At 39.3% G+C, this 22,131-nt stretch overlaps 1 protein-coding gene across 8 annotated transcripts in view; it reads right to left on the bottom strand.

The window, feature by feature from the left end:
- Window positions 1-1,233: 1,233 nt before the first annotated feature.
- The window catches only part of LOC121284757 (double-stranded RNA-specific editase 1-like), a 300,748-nt gene continuing 279,850 nt past the window's right edge, over window positions 1,234-22,131 (bottom strand). For all 8 annotated transcript variants that reach the window (XM_041200327.1, XM_041200321.1, XM_041200326.1 and 5 more), the window contains 3 exons: window positions 20,920-21,101; window positions 7,818-7,996; window positions 1,234-6,214 (listed from right to left, as the gene is read on the bottom strand). In XM_041200327.1, coding sequence (XP_041056261.1) covers window positions 6,038-6,214; window positions 7,818-7,996; window positions 20,920-21,101 — 538 coding nt within the window. In that variant the 3' untranslated portion in view covers window positions 1,234-6,037. The remainder of the gene's footprint in view (window positions 6,215-7,817; window positions 7,997-20,919; window positions 21,102-22,131) is intronic.

Here is a 22,131-nt window from a genome sequence, read left to right on the forward strand (position 1 = left end):
CTCATGGAAAACATTTCCAATGTTTGGCTAACTTGTTGACATGCCGACAGTGTATTTATTCTGCACGATGGAGGTTACTAGAGTTGCTGGGGGCACAGGTAACTTCTTACCAGAGGATGACCAGACATTTTAAGTGCATCTGCATAGGGAATAAAGTGATGATGTCAGGAAGGAATTACAGCAGCTTCACTATTTTCACTTCTTCACAGATGGGTACAATAGTGTATGTATACAGAAGTAACATTTCTGGTTAATATTTGCCCATATTGTACCTACTTTATAAAACAAGACAATATTAATACTGAATACAAAGTTACTTGAATCTAGTGTTTTTATTTATCTCAACTTCCATAGCTTTTGTTTTTGGCTGTACTCTAGATAATGTTTTGAGGTTCTATGGTTCACTGATGTTTCTCTGGAATTTGTTGATTAAAGGTCCTTTTTTGTTGCAAGCCTTTCAATAACAGTGAAAATGCTGCCTACATCTGGCCAGGTTTAGTTATTTATGGGCATCATGCCTAATTTATGAGTCACAGTCTCCGAATAAGCCTTAAGTATTTCAGATTGTTAAGTTTTTCATTGCTGCTAACCAATGCACTTCTGGTTATAAACTCCCCAACTAAAGCATATTTTGCCATTTTAAACAAAACTTCTCCCTCAATTTTCCCATGGAATTGCTTGCTGCCGTTAGTGGTTAAGTGCACCAACTTCTACTAACTTTGCTCAGTAACAGTAGCTTTTTCTTTTGCATCGTTATGTTTGATCATATAGCAGAATTTTCTCTCAAAACTAGCTGAAAATTTGGCCACCAATTAAAATGCTCTCCTTTATTTGCTAACGATGACCTTCTTTCATATCACACTAAATTAATGGTTTACCCAACAATAGATTACACTATTGATGGTAAACAACTGACTGACACAAATGCATAGATATTTGGCAGCAGAACAGGTCACAAAGTACTGGCAAATTCCTGCTCAATGATTTGGAAGCTGGCATTTATTTTGGTGTCAAAACTAGTGAACTGACAAATGCTGGAAAGGTACTACAAACTACTTGAGGTCTGGGTCAATGTGGAAAAGGGGATTGGAAGGAAGATCTTTCACATTTCAAAGTGAACAAACCAAAATAGCTAATGACTAAAGACTCCGTAGCCATTATATTCAAAGGCCAGTTTGATATTAATTGCGCACTGCTGCATTTTGAATACTTGCAACATTAAAAAAAATAATCTTTTTGAGCTGTTAAATTTTATTTCATACTTTTTGCTTGTATTTGGAATGTCATTATCCATTATGAAATAAATGACATCTTAATGGGATTGATTTGTTTAAGTACAAGGTGAATTAAACAAACATTGTATTCACTGAGGTGCTTCCAATGGTTGAGTACAAAATTACATTACAGAAGACAATGAAAGTTGTGTTTAAGCGATTGTTCCTTATAAAATTAAAAAGGTCACAAAAATAAGTTTACAGAAGAGAATATTCGACTAGATTTCCTTGTGATGCAATAAAACACGCATAACCTCCTCTCCACCCCATGATGTGTAAAGATCTCACCACAAGATACTTGACAATACACTCCCAATGTGTGGAGAAAATTCACATTATTGACAATAAGGTCTCAGTCTGGACAGGGCCATTGTGACAGAGCACACTTAACTGATGATATCCATGGCGTGGATGATATCAACAGGGTTTGGGTGGGATACCAGATCTACTATTATATGAGACAACATTACAGTACTGCTTCTCTACAACTGTGATAAATATTCTAGTTAATTACATAAAATTACATAGAATTTACAGCACAGAAACAGGCCATTCAGACTTTGCCAGTTTTTATGCTCCACACGAACCCTTTTCCACCCATCTTCATCTAACCCCATAGGCATAATCTTCTATTCCTTTCTCCCTCATACACTTACCTAGCTTCTCCTTAAATGCACTTGTCCTATTTGCCTCAACCACTCCATATGGTAGCAAGTTTCACATTCTCACTACTCTTTGGGTAAAGTTTCCCCTGAATTCCCTATTGGACCTATTAGTGACTATCTTCTATTAATGCTCCCTAGTTTTGGATCCCCACCCAAACACCTTTAAAAAGTAGAAACAACAGTTAAGTTGAATTTAAGACTCAAGAAACTGAAGTAGTACAGCAAGCAAAGGTATGTGAACTGAGATATCAGTGGAAAGGCGTAACAGTTTGTGCTGGTTTGAAATCCATTTCTATTTTTAATATTACAGTAAAACTCCTTAAACCCGAAATTTGGCTGGCTATGACAGTCGATTTCTTTTTTCATTAGATAATCATTTACATTGTCTATCAAACTATTTATCATAGAAATCAGCATTCCACGCCAATTTTAAATGCTGCAGTAATTACTTTTTTGATTATAGCACTTATTTTCTATCTTAATATGGAATCACAGTCGAATTCTTCTGATTTTTTTCTTCTTCTTGCTTTTCTCCCCCATGGAAAGACAGAAGTGTCTCCACATCTCTCAATACCACACTGTCAAGCAATGTGATTCACACATTCTCCGTCCTCTGCAACACTTTGAAAAGAAAACTTTCAAAGTGGGTCCCATCGTTTATTGGTTACTGACCCAGAGCAAACAGTATTCAAAGATCGCAGACAGGGTCCCAGCTTCTCCAAATTTGCTGTTTTGTGGTCCAGCTAGTTGGAGAGTGAAGACGGACCTCCCTTGGAGGTCAAGACCAACCTATTTAAGTATTCTGAAAGAATCAGATTTGTCACCTGACTATAGGGCTGCTTAGGAAATTATGCATGTTAAGCTCAAATCCTAATAAGGTGTAGGACCCCATCTCAGACCTCCACCCAAGATCTAAACTGCTAACAGTATTAATAATTAAACAATTTTCAGGGTCCATACTGAATCCTGTACACCTGAAAGCATTACCACTAAAAACGCATGTGTCCAAAGCTAGCTTGCACCACATTCCCCTTTACTTAATAGTTTTGCCTGAGCTCAACTGAAGAATAGTGGGCAAAGTTGAAAAGCAGTACAGACAAAAGGACAAGGGGGTGGGGACCCACCATGCAATATCTTGCTGCATGGTTACCAATACTGCCTTTGTCATGCTCAGATAACAAGAGTCACATGGAGCATTAGGTTTGCTCACCATGCCCTTTTAAGCAGTTAGGCACAACCTGTCAATTTTCTGGGATCCAGGACACAAATTCTAATGATAATAAAACACTACAAACAGTTAGCTATGCAAAAAGGTACACAATACAGATGAACCTCAAGCACATAACTCATTCATTTAAAATGCAACCCTCATCATTTTAATAATACAAGTATTAAGAAGCAACAAAAAGCTGACTAGATACTGCTAAATTGTTGGTTCCAGCAAGATTGACACTGCTGACTGATGCACTACCAGAAGTAGGGTTGCATAAGGCAATAACTAATACAGCATTTATGTGCATGTATATTTTATAAATAGACATGACAATGAATAATTCTGTATCTCATAAAATGGTTTTGGAATATCTGACCATAAATATGTTGAATGACTTACACTTGGTTATGCCAGACTGACAACGGACTTGATTCCGCTCACTTCAAAATGACCATAATGACAGCATTAACAGCAGCTGTGCTTTCAGTTAAGCAAAGACTCAGATTGGTGAAAACAAAAACCAAACAGAGTATATATAATAGATCATGTAACAAACAACAAGTGAGGTTAAAGGGTACACTGATCCTGAGTGAGTACTGTCAGAAGTGGGCTCTGAAAAAGACTTGAAACATTAACTCTGTTTCTCCCTCCATAGATGCTGCCGGGCCTGCTGAGTCTTTCCAGCATTTTAGGTTTTTACGCCATCCACCTGCACTGACTCCACTCATAAATAAAGGGCCCAAGCTCAAGAGTTCTCATAGGACTGCAAATCTACATTGTCTTGGGTCTTGTAATCTGATGCTGAATTAAGTATCTCCCCTTCTGGTCACTTAACACTGAGAGCCAGCTTCACAAGTCAGCATGCTAATCTGCACAGGTTCTGAAGCTAGTATCATAATCCACTGACTGACATGAAATAACAACAGAATTCCTCCCCAAATTTAAGTACTGGCTACAATTATTATTCTATCAGTTTTAAGGAAAAGCTAAAGCTTTCTAACCACTGATGTTAACGCACTTGCAGATGTGCAGAACAATAGGTCTCCTGCTTGGAAACTGGCATCCAGCCACAGAAGTGGTGCCAGACCACAGCACAAACATGGAGGTCATTTGAATCTCAATCTCCTGGATCTGATCTGTTAAGCAAAAGTGCCAAAAGATAAGATCTATATTATGTGCTCAAGGCATTCAGTTTATGCTACCACCAAAACCTCTTGATTGGTTTAGTTCCAAGGCAGTTACACAGTGTAATGGTTGTAGCTTGGCAGCAACACACTTTGACCTTTCAACACCAAGGTTAAGGATCTTGTACAAGAGACTCTGCCAGCCCCAAAATGAAATCATGTAACTAGAATTGTTCCACTTGTAATTCGACTAGTTTTCAAGTGTTAGAATCTTGGTTAACTTGCATCCCCCTTTTATTTCTGTGACACATGACGCAAACCTTTAATGAATTACGACTGATTATTGTACTGTGACCCTTTACACTCGCAGATGCCTTCATTCAGTTGCAAAGGTTTAACGCAAGGAACATTTGCATCAAAGCATATGCTATTCCAGTTTACACAACAAAGAAATAAACACGCCAACAGTCGTGCATTAAGAAAGAACAAGGAAAAAGCAGCAGGCACACACGTAAGACAGAGAGCATCCCTTTTATGGCTAGGCTAGGCTGTAATTTAAAATTTACCAAAATGCACTTCAACACTTCATTACGTTTTTAAAAAATACATTTTTTTGGACTTTGATTTGTTAAACTGAACTCTTGGTTAGCTGCTCCAACTCCTTGTGAAAGAACTGTCACACAACAGTGCTGAATCTACCTGGCCAATTTACAGTTGAGGGCTTGTCAGAATCAGTTGAATAAACTGTATCACTTTGCAAGAGATGCATCTATACCAACAAGAATCATTGAAATCACTGTAGTCTGCCAAGTTAAATTATGACCTGTCCTTAAAGAAAACACTTCAGTTTGAATGCTACATTGGAATTGACTTGCAAATAGACATCACAACAGTCAAAAATAGAGACCCACCCCCCCAAACGTGCTGAATCAAAGTACTACACTTGCCTGTGATGGTTCTGCTAACTTAGGGGGATTGTACATCACATCCCCATTATCTAAAAACAACCAGTAGACAGTTTGCCCTTTCTGTATCTTTACAGGAGCTCCCACACTACCCTAAGTCCAAGTTCTCAAGAGTTTTGCTCATTATCATGATGATGTTTACGCCGAGAACATGTATAGGGAGAAACTGTATGATTTAGTGCTCCTGCTGTAGTGCTTCATAAAACAGGAGCAGGATCGTGGGTACTGAGTGCACAAGTCAGTGTTCCCCAAATTGTAGCCCAATTGATTTTCTGTCCATTAGAAAATTGCATGGACTGTGAATATGGCACACTGACCTTTGCACCTCAATTCAAAACACATGCTCCCCCCTTCACAAGTAGTTCTGTGTCAGGAGTGCTAAATTGCAAAACTATAAAGACCAGTTCTAAAGGTTGAAACTAATGATGACAATACAGGTTATTTCCTGTATATATTATTTTCAGAAACAGAACTCAACATTGTCCTTTCAGAAACTTGTACCATGTTTTAAACCAGCCTAGCCTTGGGCATGCTCATAAATGTGCTCAATGCTGCACATTTCAATTAGAGCTTCAATTACTGACTTTATCTGCTAGTTTAGAGGCCAATTAAAACAAGTATTGTGTACATTGCTTTTTGTGCTATTTTAAAAATCTAGCTGATAGCCAAGAAAAGGGACGCACCTTTGTTTTAAAAAAGGAAATTAAAAAAAATTAGTTTAAAGTTACAAGTTAATAAATACATCTGACACATGGAATTCCAGCAGCTTTGCATCCTTAAAAATCCCAACATGGGCTCAGCCAGACAGAGCGAATTGATCCTGTTCAATGGGCTTTTTCACCCACATGCCTAATCCACTCCTCTGGAACTCTTTGATCAAGGACTCCTTGGCAGCTTGATACTCGATGGCAGCCTGCTTTGCTTCATAGTATGAACTGAACTTCTCTTGCTTGGATCGATGCAAGAATGGCAACTGCAGGGATGGGAAAAAAAATGTGAGTGGGGAAAGACAGGAAAAACTGATTTACGTGGATTCCATATACCACTGGACACAAATGGAAACAGTTTTAGATATGATGATTCAGTGAAGTGCCTCCATTTTATTTTCTTTATAGCTTTTCCCACAGGTGTTACAAGTCATAACAACTGAAAATGGCATAATGATTGTGGACGTCAGAACTGAGGAACAAGAACTTGAATTCTGGCCAACCCACCTGTTGTAACAATTAGAGCTTTTTTTCATTTGGCTACCAAAGTGCCTTTTGAAATAACCAGACATGAACAGCACGGTAGCCATGAGACTAACAGATTATTATAAAATCTAACTGGCTCATTCAGTGAAAGGAACTTATCACCCCTACATGGTCTGCTTTCCTTGCGACTCCAACTTCATACTTTCTGAAATGGCCTAGCCAGACTGCACCTGTGTTAGCTGGCAAGGGAAACGATGTGAGGAAATAACATGCTGAATTTTAATTTCCAGATACCTAGCTGCTGCAGACATGTCTGTCCATTGTGCAATCCTTCTGAAGACAAAGTCTCAACTGCATGGTCAGAGTAATCTCCACTGTGTCATGCAGCACTATGGCTGTGCTAAGCGGAAGCGGCTAAGGATAGGTCTCAGCCTTAAACTGGCAATCTATGAGTTATTGTGGCATGTCAGCAATATCCTTTTCGTGTATACATCCAATTCCCTTTTGAAAGTGACTACTGGAATCTGCTTCCATCACTCTTTCACGCAGTGCATTCTTCATATCATACCCTGCCGTGTAATACAAGTTCTCCTGAACTCCCTCCAATTATTTTGCCAATCATCTTGATTCTGCATCCGCTGACCCTCTTGTCAGTGGAAACGGTTTCTCCCAAAACTACTCTTACCAAACCCCTTCATGGTTTTAGTTTCATGGGCCAGTTGAGTCTCAATTTTGTGGTTTTCTACAGCCGGGAGTCGACCACAGTTAAGTTGTCGTGCACACGATTGAACAGATGACACCAATTTAATAGCCAACTAATTCACAACTGCAATTTCAAGAAAAGTCATCTGATAAGGAACCAACAGCCTAAGAGAAAGTGGTGTACTGAGTGTAGTAAAAATCCAAAAACCATGGGAATGGTCAGGTGTAAATTTAAAACAGAGACTGGACTGACTGCATCAGTCTCACTTTGCTGAATTTAAGGGTTCTAAGTAAAATGAGTTCAGCCAGCTGCAATATAATTTTTTGACAGGTCTAAACTAATAGTTTTACTCAGAAAGGCTTCAGGGTAGGTATTGTGAGAAATGGGAAATGTTCTTCTCGTGTGGCTGCGAATGCAAGGCACAATGCTGATGAAGATTTACTCTGAATCTTACCCATGTGTACCCGATGGTGCAACATGGAGGATCTTTATTGTGCATCTGGCCACAAAGTACTTAACAGGAGAACATAAAAGGAAGTTTACCATTTGCAGTATTGAATCTCTTAGAAGAAAAAGGTTTACATGCTATGGTGGACTTTAAAATGGAAAATAATTGCTGGGATTAAAAACAAATTAAAATAAGAGTGGGGGAAGAAAAGGGAATTACTAGGAATCCTTACCTTTCCATGCAGACGTAGCCAACGACTGTGCAGAACGTATTTACATAATCGAGAAGGACGCCCCATGTCATCTTTTCCTGTCATGGCATTAATGACTTCCAGGCCCGAGTCATCCACGACCCAATTGACACTGAAATTTGGTGCCTTGCCTGGTTGGCGTGATTCAGTGTTACTAATACCTACAATCAACAGATGTTCAGTCAAAATAATGATCAAATGTTGAAACTATGAAATAATGGAGCTGTATTTATCACCTTAGCTTCTTAATCATGGATTCAGTGCAGAAAATCATTAAAACAAAACTTATTTAATCACATTCTCACATGGTGCAGCCTTAAAGGAGCTGCTCTTTTAGAATATCTGAACATATCTGTAACAAAATGAGTTATTATCTATCTTTTATCCTTTAGGGAAGGAAATCTGCCATCCTTACCCGATCTGGCCTACATGTGATTCCAGATGCACAGAAATGAGGTAGACTCCTCCTAACTGCCCTCTGAAACGGTCTAGCAAGCCACTCAGTTCAAGGGCAATTAGATATGTACAACAAATGCTGGCCTTGCCAGCGATGTCCATATCCCATGAAAGAATGAAGTCTATAAACATTCTATACACAAATATCACACATAAACAGTGTACTTCTAAAGCCACCGGTACTTGGACCTGATGCTGTGAAACAGGATGCTCTCGAATCAACATGCCCAGCACCAGATAGGAATAGAAAACTAAAAGAAGCAAAAACCAACACCACCATCCTAGCAATAGTTGGACACAGTCCAAAATGGAAACAGGTGATTCACAGGTGCAAATTCCACAACTGCCGAGACGGCAGCACTGGTGGATGAGGGCTTCCAGCCTGATTTTGCCAGCTGTTACTTTGCAGCCACTCCATTCCTCTGTACTGATACCCTAACCTTCAACAGTCGATATTTTTGTGGGTTATGAAAATAGAATTTTGCATATGCACGTGTAGAGCTTAGCATTGGTTCCGCTGGGATGATTCGTAACTTTGTGGAACCACATATGGCTGGAGAAAAATGGTGTCAATCCAGTACAAGTTTTCGGGGCCCACCAAATTTACATTTACTTTGTGCTGACGCAAGTCCAATCTTCATGGTGATTCACGTTCCTTGGAACTTTTTTTTTTGGGCAGTTTGAGTTACGGCCTGTATATTGGGCAGATTAGCAAGACAGGTTAGTGCTTGAAATGTTTTGGCTATGTTGGAGGTTTTCAGCATCCGTTGGTATATAACGCTTCCTTACTATATCTATTAGGCTGATGATGTTCTTTCAATATTCTTCTAAAGTACAGCTTCTATCCATCACTCAAACTCCACATCTGTGTGAACAAGGCTGAATGGCTCTACCCAACAATTAAACTCTATTTAAATGAACAAGGTTGCGATATGCTCACTCTAGTTTGCCACTACTACTCCACTATAGACTCCAGGTAAACTTTCAGCGCATTCTGTTGTGTATTTGATGTGATCTGAATGAATTTAATGAATTGGGCTGCTATGGGCTGGGGCTTCGGTTTAGACATATGGCATCAATACCCCCATGACATGTTGCAGGCAAAAGATCTCTAAAGTGTTGATTATTTACTAAGAAACCTTGTGAAGGATCAAGATCCATACCGACAGGGACACAAGGTTGAAGAGAAAATTAGATGATCAGGGAGTGGTGATGCCAAGTATAAGAAAATTTTAAAGGAGCACTGCCCAAAGTTGCATTAACAAAATAGGGGAGGGATTTAAAAGAAAAGGTTGTGGCAGACAGAAGGCATTTGGTGAGGGAGGAGGGTGGCTAAACTTGCTATGGGCAACTTTCTCACTGTTTAGGGATTCTTTGTCATCACAATTTGCTCAATACTGGTTTACATTGACTTGAAAAAGTAAACAGGACTTTGACTGGATTAAATTATTTTTCCTCATGAGAAGAAAGATTTAGCATCCTGAGGGCATGCCAGACATTTCACGTTCAACATCAGGGCAGAACTCAACAGTGTAAGAAGGCACTACCAGGAAACATGAGCAGCAACATTGGAATATAATTTTCAAACTTCCCTTCAAGTCATGGAACATTCCGATTTCGACCAATGTCCTTGTTCTGTTGTCATCACTAGATTGCTATCCTAGAATTTTCTAGTTAGAACAATTGTGGGAACACCAACAGCATAAGGACTGAGGTGGTTTAAGATGGTGCAACATCACCACCCAAGGACAACTAGGGATGGGTGATAAAAGCAGCAGTCATTATCACCTACGTCCAGAGAATAAAAATTACAAGAAACCTGTCAATTTGCAATGTGTTCCAGACTTTTAAAACCTCCTTGGTAATACTGATAGAATTAAAACACAAAATTGTCATCAAGGGGCAGATGTAACAGCACTAATTTTGCAATTTAAGTAAACTTTTAAATTTAAGCATGGTGTATTTTAAAAGGTTCCAGTGAAACCAAGTGCCATGGCTAGATTACAACCTAAGTAAGGTGAGGGAAGAAGTTTGACCTATCCTGATTTTTTAAAAAAAAAACTTACATCCTCTTGGATGAGTCTATGGTTTTTGTTTCTACCATCTTAATTGGAAGAGCATTTCAAGCGTAGACCACTCTTTATATGAATTCTCTTCCTGACATGTTCCTTTTTCTGGTATCCTGTGCACAGTTACCTTTATCTGGTATCCTGTGCGCACTTACCTTTATCTACAACGTTTAATATATTGTATATTTCAACTGATTGCTACTTCCATTCCTTGTTTTTCCTCCCAAAATGGGTTGCCTCAGTTATTTCCACATCAACTTTTGTGTTTTACTGTCTTTTTCAGTCCACATTCCTGTTTTGTCAGAACCCCCAACTTTCATGTAGTCAGAAAATTTTGAGATTGCGCTCCCTTTGCTCAACTCATCTGTACAGAGAGCACAAACATGGGCCCGGTACTGACTCAAGAGTACACCACTTCCAAACCTCTCCAATCTAAGCAATGTATATTTATCATGGCAAATCTCAGTAAGAATACAGTTGGTGTCTTGGCCTTCACACTACAGGAAGGATGTGAGGAAATAGAGTACAATGCAGATCCATTAGGATGCTGTCTATGAAGAAATACAGAAATGAAGAGTCTTTCGGCTGTTTTCTCCACAGAGTAGATTAAGCGGTGGTTTGATACAGGTGTAAAATTATGAAGTAATGGTAATAGATAGAGACAGGCAGTTTCCTGTGGTTGAGGGTTCTAGTATGATAGATACAAGATTAAATCCAAGTCATAACAGTTCCCATGTAGGATTAGGACTACTGCTGATATGGTGGAAAAAAAACCAAAGAAGATAGAAGGGCATGCTTCAGTGTTCTAATTTCTCTGCAAGTGACATAACAGTGAGAGCAGCATCACTGTTGAATGTAATATACCTGTGGTCTACTTAAAATGTTTAAAACAGTTCAAATTTACCATAATTTAGCTTTACTAGATCAAATGCTTTCCGTTGCTGAACAGACTATCGTTGCTTAAACTCAAAATTACACTATCAACAGGACAGAAAGTATAGGATGATTCCATGGAAGGAACATAATTAAACGAGACAATGTTGAAGTTGTTGTGTAAAAGCAATCACTGTGAGGAACAAGGAATGGCAGAACAAATGTTTCTGAAAGATTTAGATAACTAATTTGTTCAAAGTACTGGCACTCAAATCTGTTGCTAAGCTGGATAACACAAGTAAATGGGCTTTAAAAAGTCAGTAAGCATAATTTCTGATCCTTAACGTATATGAGTTTTTGTTGGGAACTGGGTCTGAAATTGAGGTGCACTGTATATGTATTTAAAAAGTAGTAAAATTGACTTGTTAGTTTTGCCCATGATACATTCCTACTCCCAAAATAACTGATAGTATCATTTGTAATGCCTTGCATCAAAGTGTACCATGGCAGGCTGCAAAGGCATTTGGAGCCTATGGACAAGTTGTACAGTGTAATCCTCCATTCGTTTACACAAAATCTTCCACAAGCAAGAATCAATAGCATCCAAAAGGTAAAACATTGTCAAAACTCATCCTAAGCCAGAAGAGGTATTTGCAGTAAGTCTGTCTCTAGTCTTATTAGTCTCATCTTATACTTTTTCTCCTCTAGTTCAAAATTTGTGTTTTTACACTTTGGTAGGAATGCAATGCTCTCTAACATACATGATATTTATTTTACAATTTGATTCATTACACAACTTGCATCTCTCCCTGTTTTATTCTGTCTGGCATAGCCCAAGGGAAATTTAATGGATTGCCAGTGATATCCTTACTTAAGGTATTCCCCTGAATATACTGGCAAACCCCCAACTGGTTAATGATGCTTTTCAGGATAAGGAACTTGCCCCCTCCACCGGTTCTGACATACAGGTGACTTTAGTCGATACTTGACTCAATGCCATCTGAAGTGGCCTAGAAAGCCAGTATTAAAAAAATGCAAAACACAATAATAAAAGTAATGGGTGGACTTAAACCAGACAGTGATTGCTTCAAGATAACAGTAAGGCAACAATCTCAGCACTGCCAAATCTGCAATGTCATATTGTTCAGTCAAAATTCACGAGCCCTTCTTAATCCCTAGTTATGTCCGGTCTCACCACCTGACTAGACCCACTAGAAATTGGCAGGTGGAGTGGGGGGAGCATGGGGGCTGCAGGGCAGAGCATAGTGGTACATGGTTGGGTGGATGTGGCCCTGTGAGTTCTCAACACTAACTGCAATTCAAATTACACCAAGGAAATCTACTGCTAATCATCACATCAATTGATGAACTGCTTTAATATCTGAACTGGCTGAGTTGTGAAGGATAAAACTGCGGAAGTGAAGCTGCGTCAGGGGCCTTGCACTTAAGTGCTTTGTCCTCACTACCCACTATCATAGGCACTCGTAACTGGTGTACTAATTCCATCAAGGCAGCAGTCCATATTCGCTGGCTCAAACACCCACTCAGTGAAGTGTTATAAACATACGCCTCTCAAGGAGTGTGGCAAATGCATTTATATCCTTGAAACATTTAAGTTTCAGGCAGAATTAAAGAAAGAGTGTCCAAGAGACCAGAGACACTTCCAGGCAATGTTTTGAAGTAGAATGGTGTTGTACTCAAGTAGTGAAAAGACTGTGAAGAACAAAATATCGCATCAACTCTTTCCAGGCTCAAATTGAGACCCGACTCCAGGTTTATATTAAAACTTTATTTGCTGTGTAGCTATAAGGGCTTCACTGCAAAGCTAAAATTTCTGTATTAGCACATCCTTGAAAGTAAAGGTTTGCGCTAAGTAACTATATATCCAAAAGTTAGAGAATGATCAAAACCAAAATACAGTCATTCCAAAAATTACCCTTCAGAAATTTGATTTGGTGTGTGTAGAAACAGTGTTCCAAGCCAAAGGTGGACAGACCTCTTCCATGTACAGTTTTAATAAATTCCCCTATTGCATAATCCTATCGTACCGTTTCCAATTCCAATGAAAGGATATACTTTCTAAGCAAATTTGCATTCACCTTGGAGTATGACCCTTGTTAGTCAACATAAAAGCTAATACAATATTTGAATTACATACTTCAATAGGATTAACTACTGTGGAACATAAAAATAAAGCACGCTTTCAAAATCATAGACTTCCAGCCTGCACTCAAACAAATTAGTCAACTAAACTGCACAATTTCTGGCAAACCCCCATGTTTCTCAGATTGTACTTCCAAGAGGAAGTGTTAACAATAATAATAAAATTCACTTGACAGCAGTTCCTGCAATGGCTTTAAGTGCTGAATCGGCAACCTCACAACCCAGACATAGTTAACTGAATTCAATAACTTTTAAGCTTCATCATTTAGTCCAGCATAGCAGATTGCTTCTCCAGTTGCCAGTCTCCTTGCTTGAAATTCTTGCCAGACTTTAGGAGATTACAAATCAGGCCATTTTCCGATGTGATGTTTGACCTGCTTGCAAGGCCTAGTTTTTTTGTGATAGATGGTAATCTTTTCCAATCTCTCAGCAGCTGCCTTTGCACATTAAATCAATCTTACTAAGGGCTGCATGGAGGTCTGGGGTCATTACTGCACAAAGGTCATATGCAGCCAGGCAGAACGGACTAAAGACCTTGGGCTTTTCACAGAAGTTCGCAGCTGAGAAGGGTTTAAATGGAATGAGACAAATAGGCTATTATACAGAGCCAATGCCAGTCTTTTTTTCCAATATGCATCTTAACCCCTCAGTAGTCCAGTGTTTATAGGAAACCTTGGTGCAGAAATAAATGAACCAAAGAATACAACCTACTTGCAGAAATTCAATTTAATTCACTTGATCAACATGCTTCTTCAATTTCAAAGATCAATGCAAGTTTTGTAATGTTTTCACAAACATAATTGAATCACATGCCAAGTCTATTAATTAAATACATATTGATGCTAAATAGCGCAAAGGAAAATTAAAAATAGTAAACCAGTGAGGAGGACAAAAACAGACTAGAGAAGGAGGCTGACAGACGGAAATGAGTGGACACATGGCAGATCAAATCTAATGCAGAAAGTGTGAAGTGATGCATTTTGAAATGGATCATTAAGGGAGACATAGATATAAAGTTATACATGATATAATTTTAAAAGATGTGCAAGAACAGAACATCATAAAGGAACAGTATCTCTCCCAGATTCTCCATCGCCCTGAAAAATCTTCCCTTTCCAAGTTTCTACGTATACAATTTCCTTTCGAAAGTTACTAGTGAATCTGCTCCTACCACCCCATTCCAGATCATTAAAAAGTTCTCATCTTCCCCTAATTCCTGCTCCAATTATCTCAAATCTGTTTGTTGACCATTGTGCAAATGGGAACAGTTTCTCATGATTTAAAACAAAAACAGAATTACCTGGAAAAACTCAGCAGGTCTGGCAGCATCAGCGGAGAAGAAAAGAGTTGACGTTTCAAGTCCTCATGACCCTTCGACAGAACTAAGTAGAAATAGGAAAAGGGTGAAATATAAGCTGGTTTAAGGTGTGTGTGTGTGTGTGTGTGTGTGTGTGTGTGTGGGGGGGGGGGGGGGGGGGGGGGGTGGGGATAGAGAAGTGGAGGGGGGGTGTGGTTGTAGGGACAAGCAAGCAGTGATAGAAGCAGATCATCAAAAGATGTCACAGTTGTCTGTGACATCTTTTGATGATCTGCTTCTATCACTGCTTGCTTGTCCCTACAACCACACCACCCCCCCTCCACTTCTCTATCCCCACCTAACCCACCCACCCCACACGCACACCTTAAACCAGCTTATATTTCACCCCTTTCCTATTTCTACTTAGTTCTGTCGAAGGGTCATGAGGACTCGAAACGTCAACTCTTTTCTTCTCCGCCGATGCTGCCAGACCTGCTGAGTTTTTCCAGGTAATTCTGTTTTTGTTTTGGATTTCCAGCATCCGCAGTTTTTTGTTTTTATTCTCATGATTTACTCGATCAAAACCCTTCATAATTTTGAATGCCTCCATTACATTGCCCTTTCACTCCATTAAGAACAGCCCCAACTCTTCCATTGTTTCTCTATAACTGAGGCCCCTTAAACTTGATATCACTCTGATAAACATCATCTGCACACTCTCTTGACATCCTTTAAATGTGGCAGCCAAAATTGGACACAAAGGACAGTCTTTACAGAAGCAGATGGGGATCTCGCCTGCAGCTGGAGAGGTTGGGGGGAGGGGTTGGCTCTGTGGGCTCCTCCAACTTCTTGATGCTGGGTCCCTCAATCAGGCACTGAGTGCCTTTGAACAAGGGGCACAACACGCCCCCTCCCCCCCCCCCTCCCCCCTCCACCCTCCACAAGCAAATACATCAGAGGTTTACTTTTCAGGCTTCCCGTGTGGCAAGTACCCTGCTCACCACTGGGTAAATAGCAGTGGCGGGACGAGGCCCTTAAGTTGGAATTAATTGCCCATTTAAGGACCTCAATTAGCAGCGGGATGGGTAGACCATTTGAGCCTCCCCACCATGGAGGGCAGTAGCAGGAAAGCTGTGGGATTCCCACCTGCCATCCTCCCGCTTATTAAATGCCTTCACACCCCACCAAATCCGCCACAGAAGAGGGTATTAAATTCCACCCAGTATTTTAGCTAAGGCTTGTGCATTCCCAACCATAATGCTCCACTATTGGCGGCTGTGCCTTCTGTTGCCCAGCTCCAAGCTCTGGAATGTCCTCCTTAGAGCTCTCTCACTCTCGACTTGCTTTCCTCTTTTTAAATACTCCTTAAAACATTCCTGTTTGACCCAGGTTTTGGTCATCTCACCAAGTATGTCCTTATGGGGTTCAGTGTCATACTTTGATAATGCTCCTGTGAAGCACCTTGAGACATTTCATTAAATTTATATAGCATCTTTTTAATGTAAGTTGTTGTTGAGTTAACATTAAAGGCAGCATTCAACCCAGTGTACTATGAAGAAGTTCTATTCAAATTGAAGTCAATGGAGATCAGCAGAAAATCCTCCAGTTGCTGGAGTCATAGCTGGCATAGAGGAAGGTGGCTGGATTCACTTATCATCTCAGGTCAGAATATTGCAACAGGAGTTCCACAGGGTAGTGCCCGAGACCCAACATTCTTTACCTGCTCCATCATAAGGTGAGAAGTGAGGCTGTGTGCTGATAATTCAAATCTAACCGTTTGATCAGCATCACATCCATTGCTTAAACATCCAGTTCCTCCAGCACTGGTGTGCTGTGGCTGCAGTATGCGTTACCTATACGAAGTGCTGCACCAACTTACCACAACTTCCTTGGCAGCACCTCCCACGCCTGCAAGCTCCACCACAGAAAAGGACAATGGCAGCAGGTACACTGGAACACCATCACCTCCAATTTCTCCTTCTAGTCACACATCATCCTGAACATGGTTGTTGGAGCAAATTCCTCAAACTCAGTGTCTAACAGCACTGCGTGGTCGCATCTTCATCAAATGTACTATAGTGGTTCAAGAAGTCCATGATAATCTTCACAATGACAGATTAGAGTAGGCAATAAGTGACGACGTGCTAGTGAATTCCTCAACTCAAGAATGAATTAAAAAACATCTGTCTATGTCCTTCCAAAGTCTGTTATTAGCCAGCTTACTGCTTACAACATTTCTAAGTTTCATGTCATCTGAAATTTTGAAATTGCTATATCCAAGTTCAGGTCTTTAGCATACATCAAAATGGTGTCTTAATATTGACTTCTGGAGGGACACAACTGTTCACTTCTTTCCAGTCTGAAAAACAACCATTCACCACAACTCTCTGTTGGCTGTCTGCCAATTTCTTAGCCACACAGTCCAAGCTCCTTTAATCTCATGGGCTTCAAGTTTGTTAATATGTATGAAATGTGGCACTTTTGAAATGCCACATATACTTCAACTGCACAAACACATTTAACATATTAAAACTGCCTATATTAAAGTAGTGGACAAAAGAATTTCATAGAAACATGCCATTACTAATATCTCAAAGCATTATCTCATCTCTTACACGTTTAAGCAATTGAACTCTTTATACATGGTAATGTCATGCCCATACACAGGACTGACCAGCAGGATCAATTTGTTTCAATGCTGTGGGACAAATGAATTGACGTACCAAAAAGTTGCACGCAGCCAGCTCCTGAACCCTCAAGGGAGATGCTAGGGGTGGGGGAAGAGAAGAAATCAGAAAGCAATTCTACCTGGGGAACCCGAGCAGTCGCAGTCAAGTCCTCTGCTTACATCAGACAAGAAATTAATTCTCAGTTTAAAAGTAAAGTGAACTAGAGTACTCGAAGACGACACAATTATATATTACCACAGGCTCATATTCTGGGACAGATTTTGTGTTCCCATTACTTAACAAGTCTGCATTGACAAATAGAATTACATAAAGTCAGTTATTACCCTGCTCATGGTGCTGCTCGTGAAGTGAAATACAAATTACAAACCAGCAAGGTCAGAGAGGTTTACTGTGAGCACATTCATCCTTCCAGTTCTGTGAATTAACGATTAAGAGTGAATGATTAGTTGAGTGACTCTGGGGACAGAAGCAAGTGGAGGTTGACACATGTAGTGGCGGTGATCCAACGGACAAGGTATGCAATTCAACTAGCCAATTTCTTCCTGGACACAGCTAATTAACCCAGACTGTAATAAAGTGGTTCAACTGTTCTTACAAATCAGGGAAGAAGCAGAAGTGGGTAAGAGCTAGGATCACTCATGCAGAACTGATCACTACTTGACAACTACCAAAAGCTGCTTTCTCCCCATCTCTAGCATTTTCACCCCTTTCAGAAGTGTAATATAATTGAACAAAATTAATCTTTTTCAAACTTGCATTTATTCCAGACAGGCTTTCCATCAGCTCTACGTTTCAGCTAAGGGGGCTGTCAGCAACAGAGTCAATGCTGCACCATGATCACCTGGCAACAAATATAATTACTCCAATTACGAAATCTAAATTTTCCTCAAGAGAAAAAACATTTCCATCCTTCATTTTGGATTAGATACTTTGCCAAAAGTAACTGTCCTTTAACAACTGAGTCATACTCAGCAGAACTCTGGCAAATTGGGATTAGAAATCCATTAAACGCTGTTTGAAAATGCTGAAATACCGGCTACTTTATTTTACACCACAAGTCTTAAGAAATGAGCAATGAAACATAAATTGCTTCACTCTCTGTTTTGTGTTGTGTGATATGACAACTGGTTGACTTGTCCTCCGTTTCCCTGGTCAAATAAACTATAGTACCTCAGTGTTTACAATACCAGAAAAGAACATTTCTGTTGAGGCACATGTTAAATTTGTATAGTTCAGACTGAGAGATTTATCAATGTTATTTCCCCTCCAACAGTCAAGAGTTACCCCAGCCTCTGTTCTGCACCTCTATGCCACAGGATGGCTAAGATAGAAGAATTATTTTGTGGGAAATAGAAAATGTGAAACCTGATCCATTCTATTCGCTAGGTCAAATACCTGGATGTTTTCTTTCCTAATAGCACTGTGGGTGTACCTAGACAACATGGATTGCAGCAGTTCAAGAAGGCTCACCATCATGTTTTCAAACGTAATTAGGGATGGGCAACAAACGTTGGCCATGGCAACGATGCTCACATCCCATGAAAGATTTTTTTAAAATCTGTAGTAGTGCCTTCGAGTGTGAACACAATACCAAGTGTTGAATTCCATATTAACAACCGTTACATCTTTTGCTTAGAAAATCTGTCTGGTATTGGATTTTCCTGATAATTCCTCACATTTATCATTTATTTCAAAAATGCATACATTTAAAAGAGAGCAGAAAAATATTACTGAAAATGTTATGGAGATAAATCAAATAGCAGATTTAAAAGGGTGAGCAAATAAATTTGAGCAGTGAAATATAAACTGTGAGCCAACCATTTCCAACATGCCACATGCTTTTGATTTGGATTCTAAGCATAAATCTTTACACACTTAAAATAAGCCCAATATTAAACTTTGCTGTGTCTCTGCCATATAAAATTAACATGCACTTGCACACAGACAAGATCTTCTACCTGTCATTGACAGCTGAACACAAATATAAACACTATTTAGGTTCCTCAGTTGATATTCCACCTAATATCAAACTGACCATTATTTCAAAGCCAAAGCAAAGTCCTCCAGGGTAAGTTTTCCTTTCCCCCTTGCCATGTACAACTGCCTAATTTTAGCCAGACCAGCACTCACCATAAAAGACAAGAATAATAAAGTAAGTGTACTTCTCAGTTAGAGGGAATGCCTGCACCTGTACTGCAGGCAAATGCAGGGCCAAGACAGGTTACTTGTCATTCTCTAATTCTATCAGTTTAACAATATAAAGGTAGTCTATAGTTAGCACCCGGCTGTGTGGAAACACAACAGCATAGTTCCATATACATCCTTGAGAATGATGTCTTGGCCCTGTATGACTGAAGAGCATCCTTTTCCAGTCGACTTGCAATGCCTCTTTTTGCCCTCAGAAAAATGATTTTATCAATGCAGACGTGACTGTATAATGCTGGACAATGTTTCTGTGTTAAATATGCACTGAAAGGCCACATTCACTGTAGAAGGTGGCAATAATTTTTCCTCTGGACTGGGCAAATGCCATAATTGATTGTTGAATGCAAGTCCATTGGACATTAAATCTTCAGCTACTTTTGTAATGTACAGCCACTGACAAGGTCATTTGGTCTTTCAATTGGAAAGCTGCACACCAGTTTATGCATTCTCTATTGCCATGGTAAATACATCAGTCAGTGTTTTGGTATTCCAATGTTTTAAAGTGAACTATATCACATAAATAGAATACCCACTAATTTAATCTCCCCATTGTTCAAATGTGGCTTCACCTATAAATGTGGGGCACTGTCATCGACTCCAGCTATCGTTATGTTCAGCAGGGATTGAGGTTCCCTAATTACTTCCAAATAACTACATACGTTCAAATTATTTTTAAATCACGGTCTTCATTCTGTAAACTGAAATTGAAATTTTATACTAACTCCCCATTGTTTCTTTTGCTTATTATGTTTCTTCTTGTTCTTGTCAGATGCAGTACCTCAACTGCAGATTAAATGCTTGCTGATTTGATCAAGGAGCTAAACGAAATCGTGAATGGCAAATCTTCCACTACACATGTAGGGTCAACTGTGACAGTGTTAGAGCTTGAGTAGACATCCCTTGATTTGACAAGGGGGATTATATATTGCACCTACTGGTGAGGAGAATAAAACAGGCCATCATGGGTTAAATATTGCTATATCCTTTCCTCATCCATTCTTACGTAAATGGGTGACAGGTAAATGCAGGGTCCATGCTGCTCTCTGTGCAAATAGAATGCAAAGCATTGCTTATTGGAAAACTGCATTACCTAAAGCATTAACATATTTGATAGAGCTTTACAGTATATTCTGTGTAATTCCAGGTAAGGTTGCATTGCATGTTGGGGATTCACTGGATATTACATAGAGAATTAGCTCCCTTTAAATATGAATTTGCACACAAAAACTCAGCTTTTTTAAATATATATGCAGTTTTATTTCAACAAGAGCATGTAGACCGGTACAGTGTTCTGATTTGATGTCAAAGTATGAGAGAGAGAGAGAACTTACCACTAAGTAGAGGCCTGTTGAGGGTATATATGCTTGGGAGGTCTTCAATTTCGCTGATTCGCTGGTAGACTGCACGAGACAAGTGATCAGCATGGTACAAACTACCCAGGATAATGCTGGCAAAGTAGATAGGCTCCACAAAATGGCTCAATAAAGCTCCCTGAACCCCAAGCACATTCCATCTGAAAATACAAAAATCATCATTTTGCCATCAAATGATACCCAAGTTACTAAGCAGGGGATTGTCATTAAGGTAAGCCATGAAAATACTACATAACGAAATATCTTTCTCCATTGACAAAACCTTTTGCAGCATTACATGCTGCTCCAAACTAAATTTTCTTGGTACATGTGTATGATAACTGCACCCCTAAAATTATGGAAAATGCCACAAACATAGACTATCGTGCATTGACCTAAAGGTTTTATCTTTCAACTGCCAATGTTACTTGAACATTTCAGGCCCGAGTGTTTTCCTTACACGCTTACTCTAATGATTTTGTTGTTTTCAATAACGTTTCAAAGCAGGTACAACTAGGCCAAGATAGCTGCATGCAAGATCAAATTAGACCAGTAAATTACAATTGTCAGTTCATCACTATTTAACAGATGCCTTGTACATTTTAAAAAAACACCAGGCATTTTAAAGGTGTAATGACGTAGCAAGTAATAATTGAACTGCACAAACAACTATTGAGCATAAGCTATTAATGGGCCAGTATACCATGATCACATCTGAGGACACAATTCTCAGTGGTATCTTCAGTGAAATCATGAATTACGGTAAAGGCTTATCAAGAAATGTTCTGCTTGATTCATACCTCTAGATTGCAGATAAAAATAATTCTATTTTTACTCCTAAATCAGTAAATTTGTATTGCAAGCTCTAAAAATGTTAGTCGGCAATTTAACCTGAGGGAAGATAAAAACTTAAAACACATTTTGCAGAGGTTAGTTTTTTTAAAAAAAAATGTGATGTGTCCAGATGAAATTCAACTGATATAGACAAATTTTTCCTGTGCTAGAAATTCCACAATAGTGGATGTAGCTTAATCCACAAGAATAGTACAATGAGAATTGAAACTGGATAACTGAAATGATTTCATTTTTGCTGATAATAAATTGTGCATTAATAGCTTTAGAATAGTTAGTTATGACCACGCTTTCTAAGTATGATGGGAAATGTAGCCAATGCTGTAGGCATGATGGAAA

This window comes from Carcharodon carcharias, chromosome 12, assembly GCF_017639515.1.
Source record: "Carcharodon carcharias isolate sCarCar2 chromosome 12, sCarCar2.pri, whole genome shotgun sequence".
Classification (NCBI taxonomy): Eukaryota; Metazoa; Chordata; class Chondrichthyes; order Lamniformes; family Lamnidae; genus Carcharodon; species Carcharodon carcharias.